The 15684-nt window shown below is 43.5% G+C and overlaps 2 protein-coding genes across 2 annotated transcripts; both read left to right on the top strand.

Moving 5' to 3' along the window:
* The first annotated feature begins 6854 nt into the window (after positions 1-6854).
* On the top strand, positions 6855-8346 carry mis12 (MIS12 kinetochore complex component). Its single transcript, XM_085907820.1, has 2 exons — positions 6855-7278; positions 7630-8346. The coding sequence occupies exons 1-2, from the start codon at positions 6886-6888 to the stop codon at positions 7879-7881; spliced, it is 645 nt and encodes a 214-aa protein (XP_085763946.1). The 5' UTR covers positions 6855-6885; the 3' UTR covers positions 7882-8346.
* A 513-nt stretch (positions 8347-8859) lies between these two features.
* Positions 8860-14197, top strand: ppm1g (protein phosphatase, Mg2+/Mn2+ dependent, 1G). The gene is made up of 14 exons (XM_085907819.1): positions 8860-9015; positions 9302-9438; positions 10093-10162; positions 10310-10395; positions 10476-10605; positions 10712-10823; positions 10923-11215; positions 11306-11496; positions 11563-11694; positions 11874-11976; positions 12140-12271; positions 12419-12548; positions 12676-12775; positions 12845-14197. The coding sequence occupies exons 2-14, from the start codon at positions 9328-9330 to the stop codon at positions 13070-13072; spliced, it is 1818 nt and encodes a 605-aa protein (XP_085763945.1). The 5' UTR covers positions 8860-9015; positions 9302-9327; the 3' UTR covers positions 13073-14197.
* Positions 14198-15684: the final 1487 nt, after the last annotated feature.

Below are 15684 nucleotides of genomic sequence, written 5' to 3'. Positions count from 1 at the left end.
CCTCCTTTACTTTTTTTGTTTTACTCAACTCTGCAGAATATGTCATCACTCACTATTCAATATTTTTGTTGCCTTCTGCGCCATCACCATCTAAACATCCCGGCGAGTCGCTCCACACCAGAGGTGATTCAATTTCTTAGTTTATGTTTTTTTTTTTTTTTTTTTTCAAGTGTTGTTTATTGTCATCTCTCCCTGGGGGATTAAAGTGGTTGTAAAGACAGAGTCATTCCTTCAGAGACACCAGCTTCCATCAGCGCCTTCTGGCCATTAGTGGTGCATCGTGGGAACAGCTTGGCAAAGGACAATGATTGGCTAGAACAATGAAGCTGCACAAGGCAACACAAAGGGCACGCCCACTGCATGATGGGAACGAGCAGTGGGGGAAGCAGATGTTGCCACAGAGGACACACAGGAGGGTAGAGAGCGAGCGAGCGAGCGAGCGAGAGAGGGAGAGAGAGAGAGAGAGAGAGAGAGAGAGAGAGAGAGAGAGAGAGAGAACAGATGTCTATCTATCTCTTAAGGTTTGTCATTTTATTTCTTAGTGAGCAGCAGGTGAGAAGAAGCTTGCATACCTGCCAGGTATCTGGATTGTGCTCTGTTTTTTCTAATGTGCAATATTTACTGGCTATGTTAATTAATCAGCCATCTTGTATCCAGTTATCAATAAATTGACAAACTTAAATCACTATTTAATTCAGAATTCTTTTTGGTCCTTAATATCATTTAAAATATGTCATCACAGGACGAAGCGATATTTAACATGACATGATGAATGTATCCAGAAACGCTTATTAATCACTTAATTAAGCAATCAGGAAATGAGTTTGATTTTGAGTTTGATTGGAAGAATCTTGGGATATATGGGTGGTCTGTGAAAGACTACAGTGGTGTAACCCCCCTCCCCCCCAACAGACTCACTTTTAATGGGGGACATCTGCTTTCAAATGGAGCCTCCATTGATTGTAGCCCATTAATTGGGACAGTAATTAAAGAATTGATGGACACCGCCATTTTGCTTCCTTCATGGGCTGTTTGATTCATGCCATTTGGACACAAACTTGCAAGGAATTATATCCACATCTACAAGCATTAACCAACAAGCCAACTACGGTACAAAACCACATACAATAAAACAACAAATTTTACATCCCATATCGCTAGTACTTGACATATTTGACATTGACCACAAATAAGACTAGAAATGGACATGTTTAAGTTTTGTATGCTCATGCTTATACATTTTTTAAAATCTATTTTGCATTCTCGTAATGAAAATGTGGGCGATTTTAAGAAAATGGTGCTGACTTTACTGCAATGATGACTAAAATACCTTTACATCCATTTCGACACTTTAAATTCATGTAATAGTACTTCGTTGGGGTTCAGTGATGAAAAAAAGGCCGACTAGTCCAGAAAATTATGATGTCACAGTCAAATTGACCCTTGAACTTGAGGATATACAATGCTAACACCTCATCATTTTACCTTATTGGGTATTAATGTGAAATGTGGTCATGATCAGTGTATGGGTTTGGCGGTTATGGCCCAAAACATGTTTTTTTGCCAGTCCAAAGTGACTTTGACCTTTGGACTTTGACCACCGACCACAGCTTCAAGTCTAATAGGAGGTTAGTGTCACATCTAAAAAGGGCCCTGAAGGCCCTAATCTACCCCGCCGGAGTGGGCGGAGTCATGACTGAGTGGAGTGGTCGAGCCGCGACAAAAGTGCCAGCGCGATTTATGGCTATGGGGTTCCAGACGGAATATATTTACTTTGTGAGAATGTTTGCGCCAGCCAACATAGACTATTCCTTTTGTCGTCGTGTGAAAACCAAAGTTTGACAAAACTATTGGGATTATAATAGTCAGTCATAGGTTGGGCTAGACCAGTTAAGTCCTTAAATAAAATTAAGTAAACAGAATCCAAATCATTATTGTCTCACTTCTAGGCTACAGTCTGGCCACACACCAAGCAAGCCAAACATGTCTGAACGTGACAATTGTGATTCACGGAACACAGCGGGAAAACTGCCGTCGTTGCTATGTTAGAACACACAGAGAAAACTAGTGAGTATTAAAAATGAGATGCATATTTGAGAGGCTGTTGGAAATGATCGCCTCTTTCACTGTACTTGAATTCTGCAACTGAGACTCTCCTCACTTCCTTTTTTTCGTCAGATGAGAAATTAGAAATACTAATAACAATATTTGTATACAGTATGTATCATGTATTGAACAGGTGTCAAATTCAAGGCCTGGGGACTTGATCCAGGTTACCACATCATATTTTGTGACCCGCAAAAGCAATTATGTGTCAACTTCCATGATTTTTTGTCAAGATCTGTAATCCTGACAAAATTTTGAATTGTCATATTGAATAAACGATAACATTGAGCTACTGTGTGACTTAATGTAAATGTAAGAAAATAATTGTTGTACCGAAATTTCCCAGAGGAGAAGAAGGCATTAAAATGGCTAATCCAGATTTTCACTTGCTGTAATAGCCAGGTTAATGTGTCTCAATCATTTGTTTTGTTCCAATAGAGATATCTTGGGCAGCTAAATTCAGTCGTTACATGTTCACATGTTCACCATCTGCATTTTTATTTTCTTTAAAATGTGCCCTACTCAATGTCCCCATTCATGATGTCGCAACCAGCTAGACACCGCATTCACACAATAAAAAAAAAAAAGAAAAAAAAAAACTGAACAGCTGATGGGAACAAATCCCCTTGTGTTTGCGACAGTGCCACGAGGGAACAGTTGTCCCTTAAGTAAGTAAATTGGGTTGTCCAGGTCGGCTCTATTGAAAGAAGAGGTGTGGTCGTGACTCGTGACTCGTAGTAAAGTGTGCACTGGGATGTTTTTGTGATTAGATGCTTGCGTCCGTGTGTACGCTCTTTGTCTTCATCCGTGTGGTGTGTATGTGTGGGAATGGACTTAGGGTCTGACTCCTTGATTAATGGCCAGTGTGTGTATGTGTGAAAATGCTCCGGGTCCTGTTTCCATGCTAATGGGTGGCAGCAGATGGGAGAGAGGTGCTTGCACCAACAATGAACAAACACACCAGCAGCCTTACTACAGACGCTCCTGTTGGATGATTACAGGGCTCTGCTTGACCATTCTCGACTATAGTTGACGTGCATCTTGGGATGTGTTAAGTGCAAACAACAAAGGAAACAATTTTATTTAATAGGTGCTACTGATTTTTTTCGGGCCCAGATTCAAATTTTCAACCCTTGAAATGTGCTGACCACTCGTCCGCCATGCCGCTTGTTTGTTTATGACTGTGATGGACTAAAAACTTCAAAATTAGGTACGCCTGCAAAATCGAATGAGATCCACTACAGGAAATGAATGAAACCAAATCGATAACGTTCAGTCTTGATGATGTACAATGTTTAGATTTGAACATAATATTTCAAAGTTTCAAGTTCACCCAGTGACTATGTTGTGGGTATGTGTCAGTGGGTTAGGGTCCAACCCTCTGAATAAGCACAAATACCTCACTGATAACATGCCACTGATTAGAGGCCAGACTACTATGTGTGTGTGTGTGTGTGTGTGTGTGTGTGTGTGTGTGTGTGTGTGTGTGTGTGTGTGTGTGTGTGTGTGTGTCTCCATATGTAATGTAGCCTGGTTGTGTTAAGGCTAAAGGAAACTGTGCCTGTTTCCTGCCAAGTTTGCTTTTTATTTTTCTCTCTTTCCTCATTCGCTCAATCACTGCAAGGTGTCACTTGTGGTTTTTATTTTAATGTAACCTTCTAAAAAAAAATTGGAAATAATTTCACTGAATAGGTAGACTGCAGCTACCTGATGTTACCAACAATTAAGAAACTACACATTTTACTGAGCCTTTTTTAAATGTCTTTTTAGTTAGTTTTGGATATGTTGTATGTTTATTAATAGTGAGATTGGAATAACAATCAACACACAGTTTGTCACTTAAAAGAAAACACACACTCACCGACGTCCCGAGGAATGCTCTCAGTGGTGTTGTAGTAACAGCGAACAGGAAACGGATTCTCAGAGATAGGAAGTGACTTCGTGGAGAGAGGAAGTGTTTGCGTCCATCCGCCCTCTGTCCGCTGGAAGTGGAAGGAAGAAGGGAGGGGAGGAGGGGGAGACACTGTTAAAAGCGAAGTGAAATTATCTGGGAAAAGAGGAATTGAGCTAATTCGCTGCATATTGCATACAGGAAGCTTTCAGACATTCTTGCCGATGACTGCCACAGAGGGGTCACCTCTTGGCTTTCTCCCAAATCAAGCATCAGACTGCAATCTCATTGCTATAGTTGGAAGCTAACATGGCAAAACACAATCAGGGCACACCAAGCGACATGGCTACAGAACTGTGTGGGCTTCAATGGCTGAAATGTGAAACACAGATTAACGCCATCTCAATGAAATGTCGCCGATGTAACGGACAAGCATGAATATATGAGAGAGAGAGAGAAATAGACAGATAGTTAATGAACACATTGTTCTAAAGTTTGATTTCTCCCGTGCAGTAGCTGAACTAAGACTCGTTATTATCTAAAAATCATTTAACCCCAGTTAAAAGTTCATAATGGGCTTGGAGGCGACCCCCCCCCCCCACACACACACACACACTCACCTTTACTACACTGTCCACGCTGCTTGCATGAATGTTTGACATTGAGGCAGCACTCGTAATCATACAAACTCCCCTGGGGGCGGCCTGAAGGTCAAATGTCAGGGGTCAACACAGTGGTGTGTCGTATCGGTCGGTAGTTGAGGAAGTTTTAGGAGTTCATGGCACGTTACATGCCACACACACACACGGGCACATGCTCACACTCCCATAGAAGTACATTCAGGTGCAGATTTGTTCCGGACTAGATCCCAAACCTGGATTTTACTGCCACAGGGAAATGGAAGGTGACTGTGTGTGTGTTTATGTGCAAATGAGGGTACAGGCTAGATGGAGATGGCACTCGATGGACAGATGGTCCTTTGTGACTCCTGACACCTGCCAGCTGCTGTTCTGCTACTCTTCACCTCTTTTCTTCTTTCAACCTATCCTCTCCTTTGCATCCTCACTTGCTCAGTCTTTGTACTCCCCGTTTAACAACTGTTCTGGGCTAAAGGTATGCGGAGGATCCCTTTCAACCTGGAGGAGGGAGAATCTGCGTCACTTTGAAAGAGTGGGACGATTAGGCGTCCAGGTGTTACCGGAAATATCTATGAGTCTCAAAGATTAGGAAATACTGACCTGGAAAATTGTTTTTGATCAAATAAGTCAATAAGTCGTGTTTTTTTTTATATGTTTGTTCTCTATTTTTGTAGCAGAATTGCTTTAGTTATTTTTACCTTGCGTGACTTTTTGAAATAGAAAATAATGGCTGTGAATTTAATGTTCATCTATTTCAGGGGTAATTTCATTGTTGATCAATAGATGTCATCAAACTAATCATTTAGCGATGGTATTTCAATATCGCAGTTTTTTTTGCTAGTTGCGGGTTGGTCTTGAACTGAAAATGTATATCATCATAAAGATGAATAAACATAGCAACATGAGGACTTTGAGGAGGATCACAAGACATTGATGTAGTACGAGCCCCTCACAGCTGCTTCAAGTGACCTTCTACCCTTCTGCGAGAGAAGAACTTGGAAAGGATGACCGAAACAGGAAGAGAAGTCCGCTCTGCTGTGTGCGTGTCGCTTTCCCTGCTGGGACACACGTGGATTTAAAAAAATCCAAGGGAATTCCAGACTCATTCACGCAGCCTGAGAAAACAATCGTGTCTGCTTTGCTGGGTGTCACTCTCGCTCCTCGCTGTCTCCATCCCGGACAGTGGCTGAGAGGGGACAGCTGGCTGGCAGTATACATGTGAAGGTATCTAGCTGCATTTCTCTTTCTTTGTGTACGTGTGATCCTATGAGGTCACGGGTCAAGCGGCAGTTCACAGACAGCCACGTTGTTCCCCTCCAAACAGGAAGGGAGGGCACTGTCCATATGCTGTCTTCACTCACACACTCTCTCTCTCTCGCTCACACACACACACACACACACACACACACACACACACACACACACACACACACACACACACACACACACACACACACACACACACGTTCCAACAGGTACACACCACAGCATTCAATAGCACACACAGCAAACTGTCAAGGCAAGCCAGTTGCTGAATGGGATGTGAAGTTATGCCAAAGGCTTCACGTTGTTAGATATTGCACCAGTTCTTTATCTTTAATGCTCGCTATGCTAATAGTAATCACCAGGCATACATTAATGTATGCCAGAAAGATCGATACAAAGCTGTGGAGCCTTCTCTGCGAGATTGCAGAAGAAGATCGAACCCCCACCACCAAGTTTCCTTTTCTTCTACTACTCTTGGCCGCCCTCCTGTGTGATAATGTGTGCCCTTGTACTCAAAACTGAGAGCTACTCCTACATATGTGCAAAGAGTGTCATAGAAAAGGGAAAGCCAATGAAGCAAGAGAAAGGTTACAGCGATATAACAGCATAGCTCAAGATACCTAGCTCATCTCGTGCCAAAGAGGACTAATCTTACAAGAAAAAGGAGGGAGGGAGAGAGCGAGAGAGATAGAGAAAGACAGAGAGAGAGAGAGAAGTTCTGAACTATTACAATTTATGACAAAGACTGGATTAGTTCACTCCTCGAATACTTTTTAGTCTTTTAAGTTTAATTTTATGTAACTACATACATACATACATCTGAATCATTTTTAAACAGTTCTCTATCTGCAGAAGTGGATTACTCTCCCTGTTACTATACCATTTGTTGCCGCTTGAGGGCAGTAGAACATAATATAGTTGTCGACCTACTGCCAATTTGAATAAGAAGAAGACTAACGCGAAGCGGGAAAAATAAAAACAAAGATGGATGGTACAGAAGATACCTGCGTAGAGACTGACATGCTTCCCGTGTCGTCTTTAGAGTTATACGAGTCGCAGTTTTTCGGCTTCACGCCGCAGACGCTTATGTTTCGTCTCTCCAGCGCCTTCATAGACTCTCTGTGCCACATCTTGAACGTGGTGGAGAAAGTATGCGTGCGACAACTGAGTAAAGGTGACTCGGACGCGACGACTGAGGAACAACTCCGCGTCCAGGCCAGAGAGTGTAGCCGCAAACTGCAAGCGTATATGGGAGAGGGCTTCAAGCAACTGTCGGAGCGAATGGAGGAGGTGCTGGTCACTCGCTGTTTTTCCGTCCCTCCCAACGTCCTACTGAAGGAGGACCAGTGTCACAGAAAACATCCTCCAAACTCACAGGCAAGTCATAGCAGGTCAACGAGTGACTCGAATAACTCGAGTAGATATTATTTTAATTATTTGGCCCCTAACATGTTAAAAACACAGCCACTATCTTCTAGTTGTAACTTATTCGTAACCGCTAACACGTTGACAAACTGGTAGATGTTTATAAGGAATAAAGTTGATCATCCATGACGTCACTCACCGCTGTCCATGGTGCTTAACCGATCAACATGTTGTTTTTAATTAAGAAGATTATCACTGTACAGTATCACTAATGAAAGCGCAAGATAGAATATAAAGAACTCGGGATTTCTTAAAACATAAAACAGCCTGTGTTTCATCATGAATGTTAATTCCCACGTCTAGGAGATCCTCAGATTGGAGACATCCTTGACGGCCCTCCACAAGGCTCATGAGGCCGAGGTGTGTGCTCGACATGCACTGCAGGTTGAACTTGAGGAGCAAGCTGAGGTACAGAAGCAGCTGGATGGCTTCCTGGCCTGGTTCAGGGAGGGAAATGGCATCTTCGAGGAACATTTCAAACCAGTGGCGACGTCAATAAAGAAATTGCAGCAAGTCATTGTGGAGGTGTGCAACAAGGCGCAGGATTCTCCCTAACCTAATTTAGCGTTATACGTTAGTTAGATTTTTCGGTCTCCATTATGTAAATTTAGAGGAATGGGATTCTGCAAATCTTCACCCATGTCCAGAGTGTTTTCTTAACAATTAATAATGATGTTGTGTTGGACAGTATTCAATAAAAATTCAAGACCGTATAATTACCAGCAGAGGGCGCCAACGTCCAACCATTCCCAATCACATTGAGAAGTAGCATCAATCATTTTTGCCCCATAGACAGGTTTCACATAAAGTGCTATTTTGATGAACTGGAAAAGAAAAAGATCAAAACAAATGATTAAAGTACAACTCACGATTTTGCTGAATGTATTTGCTGCTTGTCTTCAACAAAGTGGTTTCATCTTGGGGTAGTTGGGAGACAGACAACTGAATTTCTCATATCCTGTCTTCTCTAGAATTTTGTTTCAGTCCTGTACGAAATAAAATAATTCAATCATCAATATGGACATCAGTGATATGACTATTCTTTTAAGTGACCTTGTTCCATTCGTTATCTCTAACTTTCAATCATCCTCATGACATCTACCCGTTGTTACAGAAAACACAAGGACTTTGCCCACACCGGACTAAAATAATGCTAAAAAAAAAAATCCCATCACGACACTGGGGAGCAGCCTCTTCTTGTAGTGGGATAGGCATCATGTCAGGGTTCAAGATGGCCATAGAAACAGCGCATATCTACCCCATCAGTACAAGAGAAGTCTAAATTGTATTTGAAGCTGATTAACCCCAAATACATTTCTGATGTTGCAGTTAGTGTTTCCTGACTTTCTCTCTTGCGTAAAGACGTCTGATTTCTTGAGCACTATATTTTGCCTGTGTAATCAAGGACATTAACATGGGAGGGTCCACTGTACAGTATTTCTCAAAGGGCTTTCCTGACCAAGAATTAAAAAAAAATCCAGTCCGCTGTCTCCTAGCGGCAAGCTTTCTAAGTGTCGCGTATGACGTAGCCTGTCAGACACGCCTCCTGTTGGCCGGAAAAGGGAACATGCGCTGTGTCACTTCGTACACCTTCCGTGCTCCTTTCCTCGGCTTCTCCCTTCATAGCGGCTTATCGCTTCCACACGTGTAGTCTCTCCTATGTGAATCTCCCCTCTCCTGAATCCACGTGTAAGCCCAGCCCGTTGACAGAATAATGTGTGCGATTGTATGTCATCATCAGATCTTCTGTGCTTAGTGCGTAGCTGCGTGTATGACGAGAGGGGGGGTGCAAAGATTGCGCTGTGGAAGTTTAGCCGGCTCCTGTTAGCATTTTTAGCTAGCCGATGAGCATCCACTTTTTGTTGTGTTGCTAACGCTAAGCTAGCTCGAAACCGTAAAAAGGGCTAGACTGAATTCACCGAGCCAGACTTGTGAAGCTAAATGAAATGTTTTTTGCGCCTCGTTCTCTCCCCAGGTGTGAAGCCAGTGAAACCTGCAAGCATGGGGGCTTATCTGTCGCAACCGAACACGACCAAAACCTCCTCAGATGGCGGCAACAGCACCATGAGCTACGGCTTCTCCGCGATGCAGGGCTGGCGTGTTTCTATGGAGGTGAGCCTCCAGAGCCAAACGAAAGGAAGGACTTGTCTGAAACACTCAATGTTGGAAAACTATGACCAACCGTCATCATAATCCATATGCACGTCTATTTACGCATACATCAATCTATGAAAGTATCAAGCCAGTATTTGGGATTTTGTGGACATTAAAGTTTTCCTCGAGCTGCTCACAACAGCTTAATGTTGCTTAATGAGGACAAAAAAGGCCCATAAATTCCAAACTGCTGTGGTTATTAATTTTGATATTTTCAGAGGGCCAAGTAGGCATGTGCTTGTGTATTTTTATGCCAATTTATAGAAGTTCTGCCGTTAAGCGATGTTAAGCTTTTTTTTTTTTTTTTTTTACACATAAATTCAGTGTTTTAGACTGCCCCAAATGAAAGGCAACCTTAGCCATTGTGGTTATTTTTCTAACACATAGTTTGCTGTCATTTGGACTGAAATTGTTATAATCAAGGCGATTTAAGTGGATTATGATCTGATTGCAGTCTTAGTACTGAATGGCATTCAAGTCTGGGTTAATGTTAATTTGAGTGTGCGTGTCTGTGTGTGTGTGTGTGTGTGTGTGTGTGTGTGTGTGTGTGTGTGTGTGTGTGTGTGTGTGTGTGTGTGTGTGTGTGTGTGTGTGTGTGTGTGTGTGTAACAGGATGCACACAATTGTATCCCAGATTTTGATGAGGAGACTGCCATGTTTTCTGTCTATGATGGTCATGGAGGTAAGTGTTTTTGAACATTGTTCATTTCAAAATGAATTGATGCTGTTAAATATGAAGAAACAATCATATTCAGTTACCATTTCGTTTTGTTTTTTCCTGCTTTTAGCACCAATATTGAGATTTTTATGTTCTACTCTTCCCTTTTAGGAGAAGAGGTGGCTCTCTACTGCTCAAAGTACCTTCCAGATGTCATCAAGGAACAGAAGACCTACAAAGATGGCAAACTACAGAAGGTTGGGCTTGTTTTTGAGAAGTGTACCTTTCTTCACTTGTGCTCACTCATAGGCTTTGTGTGGTTTTTTTTTTTTTCCAGGCACTGGAGGATGCTTTCTTGGCCATCGACTGCGGAATCACCACAGAAGATGTCATCAAGGAGCTGGTGCAGATCGCCGGGCGTCCCATCGAAGAGCCGCCCACTAAAAAAGTGGCAGACGAGGACGATGGTGAGTGTATGGCAGTCATCCTTGGTTAATTCCATCTTTCAATATATTGCTGTCCAGTACTGCTGCTGACAACATTGCTCTTGTTTTTTTTCTGCTTTCTATCTAGTGGACACAGAAGAGGCTGCTTTACTCCATGAGGAGGCCACTATGACTATCGAGGAACTGCTCCTCCGTTATGGACAGAATAAAAATGCTAACAAGCAAGCCACTGCTGGCAGGTAAACTCAATGTCTTTGGCTTTGAAATATTCAATTGCCAGTCATACATGGTCGAATTTCCTCTTCCTTTTTTTATTTTATTTTTTTATTTTCCTCCAGCGCAACTGCTAAAAAGGCACCGGGCCAGTCTCCGGAAGCCTGTGGACACAAGGGGGAAGGTGAGGAAGGGCCAAAGAAGGAGGAGGCTGTGAACGGAGAGGTGGAAGACGAGACCAACGGAACGAAGGACGGCAAGGGAACGAAGGACGGCAAGGGAACAAAGGACGGCAAGGGAACGAAGGACGGCAACGGAACAAAGGACGGCAATGGAACGAAGGACGGCAACGGAGCAGACTGTGGGTCCAAGCTGCGGGCGTGCCGCCGAAGGATTAGCGATGAAGGCTGCGGCTCTGGTAATTTCACTTGAACATGATCATCTCCGGGGAACTCGTTTAAAAATAGTTTCAATCTTGGTGACGTTTGTGCCCTTTTCACCTCCACAGCAACTGACTGCGACGGCTCGGGGGGCTCCAACGGCGAAGAAAAGGCCGCTATTGCAGAGGTCGACGCAGGACCCTCGTGTTCGTCGTCCTCCAAAACCGAAGGCGATTCCAAGTCCAAATTCTTTGATGACAGTGAAGAGTCTGAACCGGAGGGGGAAGAAGAGGAGGAAGAGGAGGGAAGTGATGAAGAGGTGAGAGAACAAATTGTTGGGTTGGGTTGGTCACCAGTAGAAGCACACGCAGATGTTCTTGTTCAGGGCGGTAGTGAAGAAGGGGAGGAGGCTGAAAGCAGTGACCCAGAAGAAGAGGATACTGAAGAGGGGGAGGAAGACTCGGAGGATGAAGACGAGACAGAAATGAGTCTACCTGGGATGGACGGCAAGGAAGAGGTGTGGATCTGGTTTCAACTTAAATAAGTGACGGTTTGATACCCTTTGTCTCTTGTCATTCCAATTTGTCTCGGTAGTTTTTAAATTCTCTTCTGTTTCAAACTGGCGAAACATGTCTGTGTCTTTTAAAGTGTTAAGGGAACGCTTGTGCTTTTTTTTTTGGCGGGGGTGAATTCCAGCCTGGCTCGGATAGCGGCACCACTGCCGTCGTGGCTCTGATCCGAGGCAAACAGCTGATTGTGGCCAACGCCGGAGACTCCCGCTGCGTGGTCTCCGAGCGAGGTAACGATCCCGTATTTCCATGAGTGTCACATTGGTTCTTAAAAGCTAGTTTTATGGCACAGATATTTGCTTTTTTTTTGTTATTAGATGTCTGAATGCGTGCCTCGTCTGATCTTTGAATTCATTTGTTAGAAATATCATGCAATTTCTGGGTTGGCCGCAGGGAAAGCTGTGGATATGTCTTACGACCACAAACCCGAGGATTGGGTGGAGCTGTCTCGCATTAAAAAGGCTGGAGGCAAAGTGACCGTGGATGGACGGGTCAATGGTGGTCTGAACCTTTCCAGAGCCATCGGTACGTACGTGCTCATTGCTCAGCGGTATAGATGGAACACAATTGGGTCCAGTTGTAAAAATAAAAAAAAAAACTATATACACCTGAGAACGAATACTAATTGCTAGTACAAATACTTAACTACTGTACTGGTTTCTTTCTCTCCAGGTGATCATTTCTACAAGAGGAACAAGGTTCTGCCCCCAGAGGAGCAGATGATTTCAGCCAAGCCCGACGTGAACGTTCTGACACTCAACGATGACCATGACTTCATGGTCATCGCCTGCGACGGCATCTGGTGGGGGGGGGGGGGGGGGGGGGATCTAGCTTTTAGTCACTTTCTGCTAAATTGTCGGCGAACGTCGCTGCGTTGGTTACTTTTCACCCGTCGCTGAGCCTCGTTTTTTCCTCAATCGGGTCTTTAGGAATGTGTTGAGCAGTCAGGAGGTGGTCGACTTCATCAGCGAGAGGATCAAGCCAGATCAGAGCGGCAGCGCCAGACCTCTTTCGTCCATTGTGGAGGAGGTGACGAACCCATCAACCCCCTCAGAACCCTCTCCGCAACTAACTTTTTTCTTTTTCCCCCCCCCTCAGCTGTTGGACCATTGCTTGGCCCCAGACACATCTGGTGACGGGACAGGATGCGACAACATGACCTGCATGATCGTCACCTTCCGACCACACCCCTGCCACGCTCAGACCCTGTCAGATGACACGAAGAAGCGGAAGCACCCGGAGGGAGAGGAGAATAAGGCGGAGGGAGGAGCCAAGCCCGAGAACAACGGGAATGACAGCAAAAAGCCCAAAAGTGACCAAAACTAAAGAGGAACTCTTTGGGTGAGCCAAGCAGCTGGTCCACCAGAATTGAAGTCCTGACCTCACACGATGCTCACTTTCACCATGCAGCAGAAAGTTTTTTTGTTTTAGGTGGATCCTCACTTTACACTCACCCTTTCAGTTGTTTCTGTCCTTCGCTCATATCAGAAAGACCCCCCCACCTCCCCCAACACACACACACACACACACACACACACACACACACACACACACGCTAATGACTGGCACCTAGAGCAGCTCATCTTTTCCCAAGCTACATTTGTAGAATGCGTTCCTGACTTTTTCCCAAACCCTTTTCTCTACCTGGCTTTTCCACACTTTATTTTTCATGGGAGTTTCCCCAACACCTGCGCGATGCTCCTTGGGTGTTAGGAAATAGTCGACACCTCCGCCAAGTGCCATAAAAGTTGTGATTTATATCTATTTGTACATCTTTAGACTGTCTGGAGGCAGAGCTTAGAGGCCAAGTTTGCCATCACAGGCAGTGATGAGACCAAACGCGTTGTTTTGGGTTTAGCACTGCATTGCATGCATTTTCTTCAGTTTGTCAACATTTCTCCGCCCCTTCTTTTTCTTCATTCCTACAAATGTTCATTGTTTAAATGAATTTCTGGAAGCAAGAATTTTTTTTAGACATCCATCCAGACATTCATTATATCAATGTTTTCAATATAATTTTTTTTTTAGAATAGGATTTATTTTAAGTGAAGGCAATTTGTGCCCAAATAACAGTAGCTCTAAGATTTTTGTGATCTGCAGAGGCAAAGTTTCTTTTTGAGTGGTACAATTTGGATTCAGTTTTTCCATGGTTCTCTGACTCACCCACATCGCTCATTGTGACTTGAAGTTGGGGTCTCACAGTTCCCTTTTGTACATAGTTTTCTTCCCTCCAGTCCTTGTAACGTGAAGATAAAAATCACTTTTTCTTTGTAATTGTAAGTCAGTGTAACATTTTTGGTGCATTCTCTTTTGACACCAGTATGTAAGTACATTCAAATAAATTTTTTTAAATAAGCAAAAGTCTGTTGCTGAACTGTATGATGTTTACCAACCTGGTAAAACTGATAAAACCTTCAATTCTTCAGCAATGTTTCCACACAAATACAAGTCATAATTATGTTATCTGTTGTTTAGAACTTTAGATAATACCAATTTGCAATATGCTGCTTTAGACAAGCGCTATGGAAAAGTCAGGGACTGTTTAACCCCTGGAGTTCAAATACAACCCACCACCGTTGTTCAACTTACTTTGAGGTCATTCGCAATGAAGCAGAAATCCAGCAGAGGGCAGCACAGATGTTTGAATGACAGTTCATCACCTCCCAAAGCAATGAGTAGGGTGGGAGCGCTCAAGAGGGCCCAAACACAACAGCTGCTGATCCCCAAACTGCACCTTGACAAAATAAGTCAAATACACAAGACATTTTTAAGAAAGGGTGGAGGTGGGGGGGTTGACATACAGTACACATTTTTAACTAGACACCACCAATTTGTTTTCTTATGAAAAACTATTTTTCATCTGCACAAAGATTGGCCTATCCCCGTTTTCCATCCTACTTTAAGTTGCCAAGTGTTCAGCGTATTGCCGCTGTCTTACTATTGGCTGCTTTTTCCTTTTGAAAGAATCTTTTTTTTTTTTTTTTTGCTGCAGGAACAATAGAAAGCGTGAGAGGAAATGTACTGTCCTTGGATTCTAAAAACGTCAGCATGGACGCACACACACACACACACACGCACTTCCGCTTGACTTAGGGCAGGATGTTTTTTGTCCTCACAATGTAGATTAAAGTTTTAGTGGTGGACCCATTGAGCTGGCTTTGTTCATTGATACAATTAAGGGACTCCCAAATTGTGGGAAAGACCTTGAGGGGCAGTGTGAATGTAATGCTGCTCATTGTAGTAATGAATCATCCATCCATTTTTTTTCCAGCCTATCCGCATTTGCGTCACAGGTTAGCTGAAGCGGCCTATCTTAGCTGACTTTGGCCAAGTGGCTGGGCAGACATTCACACTAATGGACATTTTAGAGTCTGTAATAAACATAACAAGCATGTTTGGGGAATGTATGAGGAAGGCCAAGTGCTCAGTAAAAAACCCACACAAGCATGAGGAGAATATGCAAACTCCACACAGGAAGTCCGGATGTGCTAACCACTAGTGCGCCGTGCTGCCGCAGTCCAAAGTAAATTCAAACACTGAAGCGGGCCAAAAGTATCTTGGAAACCACAAAAAATGTTGAAGATGCACTGGGCAGTGAAATATTGAGAATATACAAATGCTACGAAAGGCTACTGTGTAACTCAATGTCCAACTTGACCAGCTGTGTGTGTGTGTGTGGGGGGGGCAGACCTAGAATTGCACATATATGTGTGTGTGTTGGGGGGCACTGTCCAATATAGCGTGCTGTAGACCACAATAGCAGGTTGTAGTTAGACAGTGGGAGCATTCATCATGATTCCAAGTTTTTTTTGGTCACCGGGACTCGTTGCACTCACATTGCACACACCTCAGCACATACACATGCACGTTCACACACATTCCAGCAGTCGAAGACCTGCAGTCAAAATACCAAATGGGAATAAAAATAAATGACTTGG

The sequence above is a fragment of the Syngnathus leptorhynchus genome, chromosome 3 (genome assembly GCF_054491065.1).
Source record: "Syngnathus leptorhynchus isolate UIUO chromosome 3, UIUO_Slep, whole genome shotgun sequence".
NCBI classification, from domain to species: Eukaryota; Metazoa; Chordata; class Actinopteri; order Syngnathiformes; family Syngnathidae; genus Syngnathus; species Syngnathus leptorhynchus.
The sequence above is the reverse complement of the archived record's forward strand: the minus strand, read 5'-3'. Positions and strand labels throughout refer to the sequence as shown.